At 36.2% G+C, this 13,477-nt stretch overlaps 1 protein-coding gene across 2 annotated transcripts in view; it reads right to left on the bottom strand.

The window, feature by feature from the left end:
* camsap1b (calmodulin regulated spectrin-associated protein 1b) overlaps positions 1-13,477 on the bottom strand; it is a 141,581-nt gene that overhangs the window by 30,873 nt on the left and 97,231 nt on the right. The window contains exons 5-9 of one of the 2 annotated variants that reach the window (XM_059993687.1): positions 5,801-5,942; positions 4,917-5,056; positions 2,397-2,493; positions 1,960-2,125; positions 1,584-1,675 (exon numbers count right to left, since the gene is read on the bottom strand). In XM_059993687.1, coding sequence (XP_059849670.1) covers positions 1,584-1,675; positions 1,960-2,125; positions 2,397-2,493; positions 4,917-5,056; positions 5,801-5,942 — 637 coding nt within the window. The remainder of the gene's footprint in view (positions 1-1,583; positions 1,676-1,959; positions 2,126-2,396; positions 2,494-4,916; positions 5,057-5,800; positions 5,943-13,477) is intronic. The other variant, XM_059993688.1, reaches the window with a different exon arrangement.

Here is a 13,477-nt window from a genome sequence, read left to right as displayed (position 1 = left end):
AGTTTATAAGAATGAGTCCATAAGAATCTCATTGAAACCTATTGAATATTGAAAGGCCTAGATAGAGTGAATGTTTCCTATAACAGGTGAATTTAAGACCAGAGGGTACAGCTGCAGAATAGAGTGGATCCATTTAGAACTGAGTATATTTGAGTACATTTAAAGCACAATTCTACGCCATAGCTAATCAAGAATCTATCAAAGGTTACAGGAAGAAGGAAAATGGGTTTGAGAGGGATAATAAATCAGCCATGATGGAAAGACAGAGCTGACACGATGGGCTAAGGAACCATATTCTATTCCTATTCTTTATAGTCTTATGGTCTCATATCAGACTCTGATGTCACAACTATATATTTTTCAATGACAAAGGCAATGATGTTAATATGATTTAAACTTGGCAAACAATACAAACGGGATTAGTTACTTTCATTATAGATAATTTTAACATCTCCACTAAGATTCAGTGTCACTATGTGGTGTTTATTTGTGATCTCATACTTATATTCAGGACAATTAAAAAAAAGCTTTATTCAGGAGCAGGTTGGCATACAAATCACTGAGTTGGCAGACTTGATCCTAACTCTGCTCACATCTCAGTCTAGATGAAAGCAGAAAAGGCCTTATACATGTCAAAATTCTTGGTGAGGGATGATATTTCCCAGTGTTAAAATACTCAAGAGGACCAAGTGGGTTGATGCTCATGTTTGAATAGTTTATTCAAGGTTCATACTAACTAATTGCCACTTGCACAATGTACTGGAGGATGACTGGTCATTCTAGAGCATATCTGGCAAAAAACGACAAGAATACTGGGTAAAAACTAATTAAAAGTAAAATTGAAAATAAAACCAAACACAATCATTTGACAATCTGGATATCTAAATCAAATTCTATATAAAATGTCAAATTATAACTGGTTAATTTAAATCTAAAAATTAGTTAATTTTAGATCTGATGTTTTACGATGTTCTTAAAAATAATTTTGGAAAGGAAATTAATAACTTGGGTGCTGAGAGTACCTTTTTTTAATACATCTTTTAGCTAATCTAACCTGGACCACAAATCCTCGTTCCTGTCGTTGCTCACAATCCTGACACCGATAGCCCCAACAACCCACCTCAGCTTTCAACACATTTGATAGTTCAGCTTCTACTGTTCTCAGGGATAAAGAATTCTGCCTTATAAAGAAACATCGCTATTCTAGCAATATAAATAATCAATAACTAAGAAATGATCAAAGTCGCTAACAACTTATTATAACACAAAGTTGTTTTATAATGTCTTTAGATTTTTTTTGTTTGTTTTCAGCTCCAAACAGCAATAAAAAAGGAAAAGCAGTTAAGTAATAATCAGTTGGGATTTAAAGTAACTACTTAGAACAACAATTTAAATCAACTACATGATTAACAAGCTGATACCACTTTAAATAATCCACTAGATCACCAAGGTGCTCCCATTGCATTATTAATGATTTCTTATTATTGCTACACCATTATCATACCCAACCTCTTGCATTTCTAAAATTTTTCTGAATATTCACTAGGACATTTTCCAGTTTGAATGCACTGCAACAGTCTTACCTTGACTATCTTCATAAGGCAAAGAAGATTTGTGTTGCCTCTGTCTTAAAGGCAACAGTGGGTGGGATGGACTGAAGGCAGGGCTTCCTTTGCTGCATGTAAAGGGAAATGAGAAACATCCTTGGCTTTATTTGATAAAAGATCCAAAAAGCCTGATTTAATGAGATAAGTTAGATGCTTAACTTTTCCATACATTTGATTAGTATTACAAAATTTTACTTCCAATATCATATATAATAAAACTTTAAATACAAACACACAACATTAAATTTAACAGAAGCAGCCATCACTCATATGCTTTTTGTTAACACTGTACCCGTGTTGGAAAACAAGCTGCTTCAGGACATGCCAAGATAGAGGACAGAGACAAACTTACACAAACTCTTCAGGATGCAGGCAATACCTGGTTCCAATATCTTGGCTACTTTGTGGTGGAGTTGCTGTCATGTCACCATTTGCTGGGCTGACCATAAAGCTCCTTTTTGTTGCATTGGAAATTGGAAGAGGTGGACGCAAGTTCTTTTGTTGTAAGAGGGTTTTAGCTAAAAGAAAGTATATATTACATTTACATAGTTGAGAATGTTTTCCTTTGTAATTAAAGTGTAATTATCACAGAGAGATACTGATATTATGTAGTGTGTTAAGACTTCCAAGAGGCAATATTTTTTATACATTTTTATCCGGAACAAACAGTTGCAAGAAAACTGTGGCTTGGCCCCAAATTTTGGTGATCAAATTATCAAGCGATTCTAGAAAATGTTAGACAACCAGTCACATCACATTGATAATTTAGATTCATTCAAAACAACATACCATCTTTGATTTCTTGAACTTCCCTTGGCTGTACAAAGTCAGGTTTCACAACTTCGAACCACCAGAACAACTCAGCAATGAACACCATAACATTAGGCTATAAAGAAAAAAGTGATGTTAAGCACTCAACTGTTTATTACAATACAGATGAAAAGAAGTTGACCATGCATAAGATAAGCTGATTTAAACAGCTCACACCTGACTCCTCATCTAAGGTAGCTGTAACACAGGAAGCTACATGACATTCAATATGTCTGATTAACAGCCTCTGCAGGACACAAAATCCAGACCTTCCATTAAAGATGGCAAGCTAAAATCTCCAGCAGTAGTAGACAAAGCCACCACAAAGGTTGTGGTTCTCAGAGGGCAATCAACTCAGCCCAGAGATATTACATAATTATGTCTTGGACCCAACCATTGATGTTTCATCAATTATATTCCATTAATCAAAAAAAGCTAGAAATGATCTGTAAGCAATAGGTGACCCCAACCACCCCACCACATTAATGGAATGGAGGGGAATTCCATTTCAAGAAAGGGCATATTGGAATTTTCCATAAAATGAAGTTGTGTCAAAATAATAAATTTTATTTTCAATTAGCAGTTATTGATGCATTTATTTAGTTGTTCTCCTGATATAAATTCCAAGTATGAAATTCATTTCATTTCTCATATTTTTAGATATTGAGTTGTGAATTCTGTAAGGGTGGATTTCAGTAATTTGAATGGATGCTTGCACTCATTTCTCTTGTAACAAATGGTTCATGACCATGTGCAATAGAACCTGGAAATTTCATTTACAAACTGCCTAATAATGGCAAATAAAATCCACTCTGCACTGATGCAGGGCTTTGAACCAAAAGTTAACTATTCTTTTGCCTCTACAGATGATGCCCATGAGTTATGCCAGCTATTTGTTTTTTGTATTGGAATATAATTTGGGAAAAAGTGAAAACATTTTCTTTGGCAGAAAAAGTAGAAAACTAGTTTGATATTTAAAAGGCAGAGAAACTTAAGATTACAATTGTAAAGACAGGATTGGGTATTCCTGAATGAGAAACATAATTACTGGAGAGCTGCAGCTTGTAATGGAAGTGGCCAATGAAATATTGGACTAGATGTATAAAGTAGGGTGGTTTTGCTACAACTGCACAGAATTTTGGAATATAAAAAAAATAGGTGTTAATCTTACTGATGAGTGTCAAGAATAATATAGAACTAGAGGCTGCCATTTTAAAATAAGGATTTACCCATTTAACAAACAAGAGAAAATCTGCAGATGCTGGAAAGCTAAGCAACACGCACAGAATGTTGGAGGAACTCAGCAGGCCAGGCATCATCTACGGAAAAGAGTGAACAGTCAACATTTCGGGCTGAGACCCTTCATCAAGACCCAATGAAGGGCCTTGGCCCGCAATATCAACTGTACTCTTTTCCAAAGATGCTGCCTGGCCTACTGAGTTCCTCCAGCATTTTGTGTGTTTACCTATTTGAGATGGTTATGAAGAGAAACAACTTCTCGCACTGAGTCATGAACTCACCCAAGGAGCTGAAAGCTACCCAGAGTAAAGCAGATCACATTTTTTGCACATCTTACCCTAAACATTTACTCCTTTCATCATCAGTTCACATTTATGGTAAGATGGTAGCATGCATAGGTACAGCGGCTTCTACTGTGCCAACCAAAGGTGTTATTGTCTTTTTTAAACTTTTATTTTTATGATTGCAAGACCCTGCTGAACATTGTACTTAAAGTACAGCGGGTCTACCCCATCAGCGAATTGCTTGTTGAAGAAGCTGAAGGAGCTGGACTTGGTGCAGATCGTACTGCTGCCTGCATTAGAGGCATTGGGGGGATCGGTGAGTGAAGGCAGCACGCAGTCTAACAGCAAAAGATAGTCTTAGTTACTTTTCTTGTTATCGCAAGACCCTGTTGTCAGTATGGAATGCTGCAAATCCAATTCACCTACTCATTAGCAGATGGCAGTGATGGAGAGCAGGGGATCTGTGTGGCTTTGACTGTAGCAAGGAATCGGCCTCAAGCCATGGTGTTGCCAGTTTATAGACACCCAGGAGAGAGGCGCTGGAGTTAATGTGCTCCACGGGAATGCCTGGGGCAGTGAGGCATAGCATCCAAGGTAGAGTTGGTGCTGCCCCCAGTGCTCACTCGGCAGAAGTCACATCGCATTGTGCTCAACTGTAGACTGCTGCAACATTGATGGACTCAGGGTCTTGGACTATATTTTCTTTTGTGTGACTGTATTTTACTGCTATCTTATATTTGCTTGTAATCTTATATGTGCCTTGTGCTGTGTATGACTGTTACCGTTTTGCACCTTGGCCCTGGAGTAATGCTGTTTCATTCAGCTGTATTCACGTATGGTTGAATGACAGACTTGACTACAGTCCGCATCACCTCATGATAACTAAACACGTTGATTTACAATCTCCACCTCCAGATGTGCAATGACACAACTTAAGGAATGCCTTATTAAATAGGGATTCTCAACTAGACCTTACCTTCAGCACTGTAGGGCCATATAGCATATCTTCAAGCGTAAGATAGAAACTTCTGTTCAGGTAATGATTTGAGAAATCTATCAGGAGCTGAATATTGTACAAGCTGTCTGCAATTGAAGTCACTTCCTTCAGGCAAATATCTGCAAAGAAAAAGAAATGACAAAAAGAATCCCATTTAATGTTCAAAGAAACCAGTCTTTAAAGGAATGAATACAAACGTTAAACACAGCATTTTTGAATTGTACTGTTTTCAGCTGTCAATAACCAATTAATTTTCCCCATACATGATGTATTTTTCAACAACAAACTCCTGCCGAGAATAAATAAACAATGCAGCTTTAAGTCATTTATTTTGAAACCGGGAGCTCTAACTGTTATGGGGTACACAGAATTTCAGATGCCACTGTGATCTGTTCTGACATTACCCTCCTCTGCTTCTTGTCACTCCTCTCTCATTTCTTAAATTTTTAATTTTATTAAATGCTAATACAATGCCACCTGCATATTTACTCATGATTTTTTGAAATGTGGAAAGGGGGATCTCCAGGATTAAGTCAATATTTTAGGGAGCCTGTTGTGTTGAACAGATAAAAGATGAAAGAAGTGAATTACTTGCTCAAAGATTAGATGACCTGAAACAATTCTTCATTTTTTTGCATATTTCTTTCATTTGATGCTTTTCTTACATGATATTTCTACAAAAGGTATCAGTTGGAAATAGCTAATGGTATTGAAGAATTTAAATTATTGTTGAAAAAATATTACATATAATGTATTGCTTAAAATAAACATTTGATATAAACTTGTATGTAAAATCACATCTAATTTTTACACTGGAACAACAGAAAAAGATATATATAGTGCATAATTTTAGGTACAAATACCTTCTAATTTCATGAGCTCTGGGCAGTAATAGTGAATAACGGCCAGAAGTGAGCAACCATCACAAGCATCCCTCATTAAGTCCTCCATTAGGGGGAAAAATGGTAACTGCTTGCTCAAGGGGTGATCCCGTCGATAACGAACCTAACACAAAAAAATAAAGATTTAAGGGTTTTCCATGTGTACATGCAAGAAAAAAAACAGTTGAGATTTATATTTTGAAGTTTTCTACATTGCTCAACTACAAAAAAGCTGGCAAATGCTATTTTCTTCATGACTTCACCACTGAGGATATCAGTCATGAGTTATGGAGAGATATAGCACAATAAAAGCCTTTTCAATCCATTTCCTATTTGATGATCAATCACTTTATACTAATCCCATATTAATCTTTATTTTATTCTTCCCATATATTCATCAACTGCTCCAGATACTACCACTCACCTACACATGAAGGGCAATTTAGTAGCCAATTAACCTACAAATCTGCATGAAACCTTGCACAGATACAGCGGGGATCTGCAAACTCTACACAGACAGCACCTGATATCAGGATTGAGCTCAGGTCTCTGCCACTCTCTTCCCTAATGCACCATCATGACACTAGAATGGTTGATCACCTGAGATCTTTTCCTCAGCTTTGTTCCCACAAAATACATTAGACCAATTTGCTGATGCATTTTAAAATTAGAAGTACATTTTGCAAGCATCTCTTTTCTTGAAGTTGCAGAGTTTGTTTGTGTCAATTTTACTTGCAATTTTAATAAATTGGAACTAGTAAATCAAGCCTTCTTTTACAACCTAAATTGGGTCATTGTTATTCCAGACATGACATATGCAAGCTCTCAAAGACGTGCTAACCATTCTGCACTTGGCACACAATTAAAAATCCCTTTCTTTAAAAAAAATAACAGAACATGAAATCAACCACAAAGAATGTCCTGGTGTGGCTGATACACCAAAGCATGTGAGGAAAAAAAGCATTGTTCTTTCAATAGCCTCAGGTTCAAAAAAAGATTTGGCTGCAAGTCTCACTAAATTCTGGACATTACAGATAATTCAGTGTTACAGTGTCTCTAACAAAAGGCAAAGTATCTTGTCATACATTCTTGGGATACCTGTCTGTCAGGAAATTTGTTAATTATTGTTTATTTTTAAATGATTTGTTCTTTAACCCAGAGAAGATTGATGTTACGTCTTTTGATGAAATTTTATTTTTGCAACATCATTAGCCTGAAGCAATAGAATTGTGGAAGATTATCAATCTGATATGAATTTAGTCTATTTCACTTAATGAGTCATTTTAAGTATTAATCTATCCTGGCTCAATGGATCTCTGGATACTCATCAGTACCAATCGGCTTTATACCCATACTTTAAAGAAAAATACATGAGGTAACAATTTTAAGAGCCCATTAAATTTAACAATCTGTGCAACATTTTTATATAGTAACATGAAATTTAGCTTATGGTCACATGTAGTCATAATTGATTCTAAAATTAAATACTGCAATCAGATGTGATTAACGCTGCTGATGCCACTGTCGACTTATTAGAGTACATGTATAAACCACGTGAATCAACTGGATATCAAGCTCAGTAAATTGGCTTGAAAATGTTGTCTCTAATAACATGTGTATTTTACTATTTGAAAATATTCATGTAAACATATCCTTATACATGATGAGCTGTACAAGACTTTACAGATAAATAAATTACAGTACCTAATTACTTACACCTACAAATGATAAAAAGTTTTAAAGTGCTATAACATTTTCCCCAGTTTGTTTTGCTTCTGCTGATGTAAAACAATTGGTTGTCAATGAAACCTACATTTATTATTTCAAGCCTGCTGTGACAAATTACAGCTTCATTGACTGTAATAGGAAAGTGAGCTGGTTTAATGAATTTAGAATTCACAAAAATCTAATTGGAATTAATAAAATAGCAGTTCAGAAACAACAGCACTAACCCAGCTCCACAATTACTTTTTCAGAAATGGTATGAAAATGCATTCATCTGACTGTTTAATACAATATTCATTTTGGTTATATATTTACCAGTACTCTATACTAATGAATGCAAAAACTATAAACTTTCAGTAAAAATAAAGCCAGAAGCTTAACTTGAAAATGTAAAGCACACTATAATACCTTCAGCGTATTCTTCTGGTTCCAATACACAATGAGGTTGGCATGCATCAAAATAGACCGACACAAAGCAGACAGGAAGGATGTTGAAAGGTGCAAGGCATGCAGAAAATAGTATCCTTGTTTAAGGACAGGAATTGTCAAAAATCCTCATTCATAATCAGACTCAAAGCATTTGGCTGATAAATTAAGTGGGCCTTGGGTGCAATTTTAAAGTGAATTGACAATGATTGATATCTAAAGAAGGCCGAAGGCCGAAGACCGAAGACCGGTTAGGAAGAATGGGGGGGGGGTTGGACATTAACGTTAATTCTCTAACTTCAGGCACACAGATGACTGACATCATTCATAAATACAGTAGATTCACCAGATATACAGTACTTTCCATTTGGAACTTTGCATCAAGTGCCTTTATTTGAACTGCAGTTAAAAACCACAGCAAATTTTAGTAGATGTCTGATCTGATGGTGTGGTTTGGAATATCTTTGAGGGTTGTTGACAGTTCACTGGAGTGTCTTGCTGAAATAGTTTCGACATGTTGAGTAAGAGCATTCCAGTGCATACATATTTGACAATGAAATCAGTAGTATTCAGTGACTGCATGAGAAAACATGCTTGACAAGGAATCTGCTGAATATCCTCAAATTCCCAATGCCTCATTTGTAAATCCAATGTTCTCAACAACTAGTTTGAACATTTATATCAGACTATCAATTTAATAAACCATATTCAAAGCATTAAACATTAAACTTTAATTTTTTTAAGCGAGGAACATTGTATTTTTCAAATAATCACTTTTTAAAGCTCAGTGATGTTCTCTAGAACACAGCATTTTCAGCAATAAACAACAAACCATCTTCCAACCAAGACAACAGATCTGAGTAAGGCATCATGAAACCCATACTGAAATATTGGCTTGGATTCTGCGACAGAAATAACATTGAGGGTAATGGTGTTCATTTAAAATTATTCAGCAACTTCCAGTGGCCACATGGATGTAGTAAAACATGGAAAGGGAAAAAGAGGTGTGCAAGACACCTTACTCTTTCAGAAGCAGAAAACGTTATCTTGTTAACTGAAACATCACTTAAACATGGTAAATGGTACGAAGTTGCTAAAATATTTGCACTCACTGAGAGCCAGAGAAAGGAATTTTCCAACAAGTTGCATGCTAGCAGTGGAAAGGTTAAAAGTGGTCTGACTTGACACATTGTAGTGGCTTCTCCCACTTCAGGGATAAGAGCAATAGAAACTTCAGCACAAATACTTAGGGTCTGGTGCATGTTAGAAGTGGAATTAGTCCTGGCATTATTTCAAGAGTAGAGAAGCTCATCTCTGATAATCAAACTACCTAGTCAATTATTACATGGCAGCTTGTGGAAAGTTGGGCACAGCTTTCTACATTACAACTACAATTATACTTCACAAAAAAAAGATACATCATTGACTGTACAGTATTTTGTAATGTCCTGAAATGAAAGCGAAAGGTACTAAAAACACAAAATGCAGGCCTTTCCTTCCGTTTCAACTATCCACTTTACCTGTATGGTAAATCACTATTGTCAGCTTTTCTGCTGCCAAAAATTAGCTTTTACAAGTGTGCAATGTCACTTTAGACATTCTTCCTGCATATTTTCAAAATATTAAAATAAAGACCTCTTGCTTTTTAAATATAATTGCTCTTGCTTTATTATTTCTCAAATCGCAAATCATTTGATATTGAATTCAAAGCTAACATTCTTTGTGCAGTCAGGAGCACTTATCTGAGGCATGGGATATCTACTGACTAAATTAAATTGTTCAATCTGCTTTAAGGAGGAAATACAAGTCTCTTTATGCACAACTGCTCCCACAAAGAGTCAAGTGATCATGATCAATTAATCTGATCACCAGGGATAATAGTGTAGACCATCACTGAAATAACAAGAGATCATTTAACTCACCTGATGCAGACTGAGATGGTATTTCTGACAGTGCGGCACTCCCTCAGCAATACACAGTGTCAGGCTAGCAGGCTACTTAAGGTCTGATTCACTTTATTTCAATGTTTCTAAGTGATTAAAATATCCAAATGAATTCCTTTGAAGTATCAAGGTGAGGTGGAAATAAATCAGAGGTTGTTTCATTCGGCTCTTAATCAATGCCTACCAATAGTTCACAATAGGTCCAATTTTTTTTAAATCAAAAACTGGTACAAAACTCAAAGCATACATAACCATAGGTAGCTTTCAAACAGAAATTTGATAAGGCTCTCCAACTTTCGGTATACCAGAAGATGTTTTGTTGTTTATTGCTGCTGTTAAAAGGACGAATTAAGTTTGACTGAAATATAAATAGAAATGTAACGGCTCACTTACAGGCACCAGTTTCCAATACCATTTTGAAGGAGACTGCCCAAAAAGCAGGGAAAGGAGTTAGAGTTCAAGGACAGCAAAAGGCAAGGAGCAAAGCTTGTTAGAACACACACAGACCAATATAAAACACTGCAAATTAGATGGCTAATCCTATTGATTAGCAAACATTATCAACAGGTATTACAAAGTTTATTGCATCAGTGACTCAAATTTTATAGAGAATATTTACAATTGTGATGTGCTGGATGGTGAAATAACTGAAAAAGGGAAAGGCAAAGTTCATAGTTCTGATTTGACTGTGTATATATATCATTAGTACATATTGTACTAACTGCCTTAAATAAAGACAATGCAAAACGCTTACAGAAACTAAATTGGACCAGAATTCTTAAGAGAAATAATTAAATTTTGGAAAATGTTTAGAATAGCATTTGATACATGTCCTGAATCCAATTTACATAGAAAAGAATGGTTTAACAAAATTTCCAAAGTAATGTTTACTGGTAAATATTTCCTTTTTGATTACTGTTATCACATTAACTCAATTAAAATGCTCATGCAGGACCAGCAAATAGAGAAAATTCCCAAAAGTGGCAGAACAATTACATTTATCCAAGCTGTATCATTTTCATTCTAAGCAAACATAGCACTGTTTACAATTATACCCAAATACCAAAAGGTATAAAGGCTAATCAAAGTAAAAATAGGCCAGAATCATCTCCTCCATCATCTACATAAGCTTCTTGTCTCTTATGTTACAGAGAGAAAGTAGACGGTGCTTAGAATTGCTCCATGAGGATGAATGGTAAAGTTAGTGGAAGTGCAAAAAACAATCAACTTAAATTTTTTCACCAGAAAAGTTTGCAACAGAAAGAGAATGCCAATTCTGCTATCAATTTCACAGGCTTTTCAATTCATAATCTTTCCATCTGTTAAACATAACAGCATATACATACACCAGAACATGGCAATGGAATAAACGTCATTTGCTAATATACTTTTTCATCCGATTAAATATTGCTTTTTCACAAGCACACAATACTGTCTTCTACAACTGAAACCAAAATTCTCCTTACAAAAAACTTAAGAAAAAGTGGAGAAGAATATAGATGAATGGTAAATATGGCAAATGTTTGTCTAAAAACTGACTCAGGTGATGCTGCATTTCACCTCTCCTAGAATGTTGCAAAAAGATGAAATTATGCAGTTGCTCAAGAAGAAAACAAGTACACAGTTGTGTACATCAAGTAGTCCACAAGAAACAGAAATAAGGTTTTAAAAAAATTCAAGACTGTCAAAGCTTACACAACAAAATTGTCATAACTTACTCATAGAACACTACAGTACAGGTAAAGGCCATTCAGACCATGTAATCCATGCCGAACCATTAGCCTACTAGTCCAGGGGTCAGCAACATTTACCACTGAAAGAGCCATATGGACCCATTTCCCACAGAAAAGAAAACACTGGGAGCCACAAAACCCGTTTGACATTTAAAATGAAATAACACTGCATACAACGGTTTTTTTGCCTTTATGCTATGTATAAACAAACTATAATGTGTTGTATTTATGAAATTGATGAACTCCTGCAGAGAAAACGAAATTACATTTCTGCATGCAACGAAAACATTTTGAACTCCGAAAAAAAGACGTTGGGTTGAAGGTTACTCCATAGTTAGCCTACCTTGGATCGAAGAATTAAAAGAAATCGCGCACTGGCGGGTGTCAGGCATTGGCAGTGGTGATGTATATTAATAGCGATAAAAAATACGTTGTAGCGGTGTGCTACACGCAGCGCTAAAATAATGACACTGCAGTCAAAGATAACTTTATTCGAACTAAACAACCTTGCTTTAAAGCCTCCCTCAACCTGCACCCCCCCCCCCCCCCCCGTGGGCGCGGATGCTCCAAAAGACACGTACTCACAAACCCCCGTAGGCTATCTCCCTTAGCCGGAACGGTGGCTAATTGTGAGCCAGTTCGGATGTGCCAGGAAATGGGGTCGTCACAACATTTGATTTAGATTGTACAAGATCACCATAATCTTCAAATTTTGAATTACATTTCAAAAACTAACAAACCACGGGGAGCCGCAGCACAGAAATGAAAGAGTCGCATGCGACTCCGGAGCCGCGGGTTGCCAACCCCTGACCTAGTCACATCAATCTGGACACATCTCATCCATATAACTATCCAAATTTCTCTTAAGTGTTGAAATGGAAACAACATCCACCTCTTCTGTTGGCAACTCATTCCACTCTCCACCATCAATGAAGTAGCTCCTCTTCAAGTTTTCTTATACAGTTCATCTTTGAGTCTTGACCCATAACCTCTAGTTCTAGATTCACACACTATAATTTGACCTCTTTTGCTGACTGCGATTGGCCAATTTCTTACATTTTCCTTAATCATTTTAGTTTTCTTTTTTAACAAAACGATGACACGGGTTCCAAAGCATTGCCAGTCTGGTACAATACAGCCTTTATAGATTCTGAGATGCTGATGGGGTTGACGAGGGAACTGCAGACCTTCATACAAATGGAGCAGTAGGTGGGGAGTTTGTGGTTATAGTGCACTTCTGCTTATTCAAGGCTTCTGTGTGATCACAATACAGTTTTGAGGTCCTCAATACCATCCAGTCTTCTCCTTAAGCACTTTGAGCAATTACCAAAAGTAAATGGGAATGCTGTGTGTGTAATGTGTAGTAGTCAAGAAAGCTTACATCATGAGATTTGACCTAAGTTGAAAATCAGATACTCTTTCAACCAAAGACTGCCAGGAAGCATTTGATGGCTATGTCAAATTTTATCATTAACGTCTACCTCTTCTAATGAATAGCTCCTGAAATATGGGAAGTGCGTTGTGTTTTCCAGGATCTCATCATGAATCATTATCAGAAAGGATTGTGGTACAGCAAAGAGAAAGACAGTGGATTTCATCCTTCAAGATGCTAAATGTAATCTCCTTCCTCTTAACTGCTTCAGTAGAAGAGTGGATAATGAGTGGATAAGAATGGATAATTGAAGCTCAGCCTTAATGTAAGTAAATTCGGCTCGAAGGGCTGAATGGCCTACTCCTGCACCTATTTTCTATGTTTAAATGCATGTATCATCTGCAGATTGCAGTTCCACAAAAAAGATTCACGTGACCTTGGTTTTTGAGTTTAGTTGCCA

This window comes from Hypanus sabinus, chromosome 18 (genome assembly GCF_030144855.1).
Source record: "Hypanus sabinus isolate sHypSab1 chromosome 18, sHypSab1.hap1, whole genome shotgun sequence".
NCBI lineage: Eukaryota > Metazoa > Chordata > Chondrichthyes > Myliobatiformes > Dasyatidae > Hypanus > Hypanus sabinus.
The sequence above is the reverse complement of the archived record's forward strand: the minus strand, read 5'-3'. Positions and strand labels throughout refer to the sequence as shown.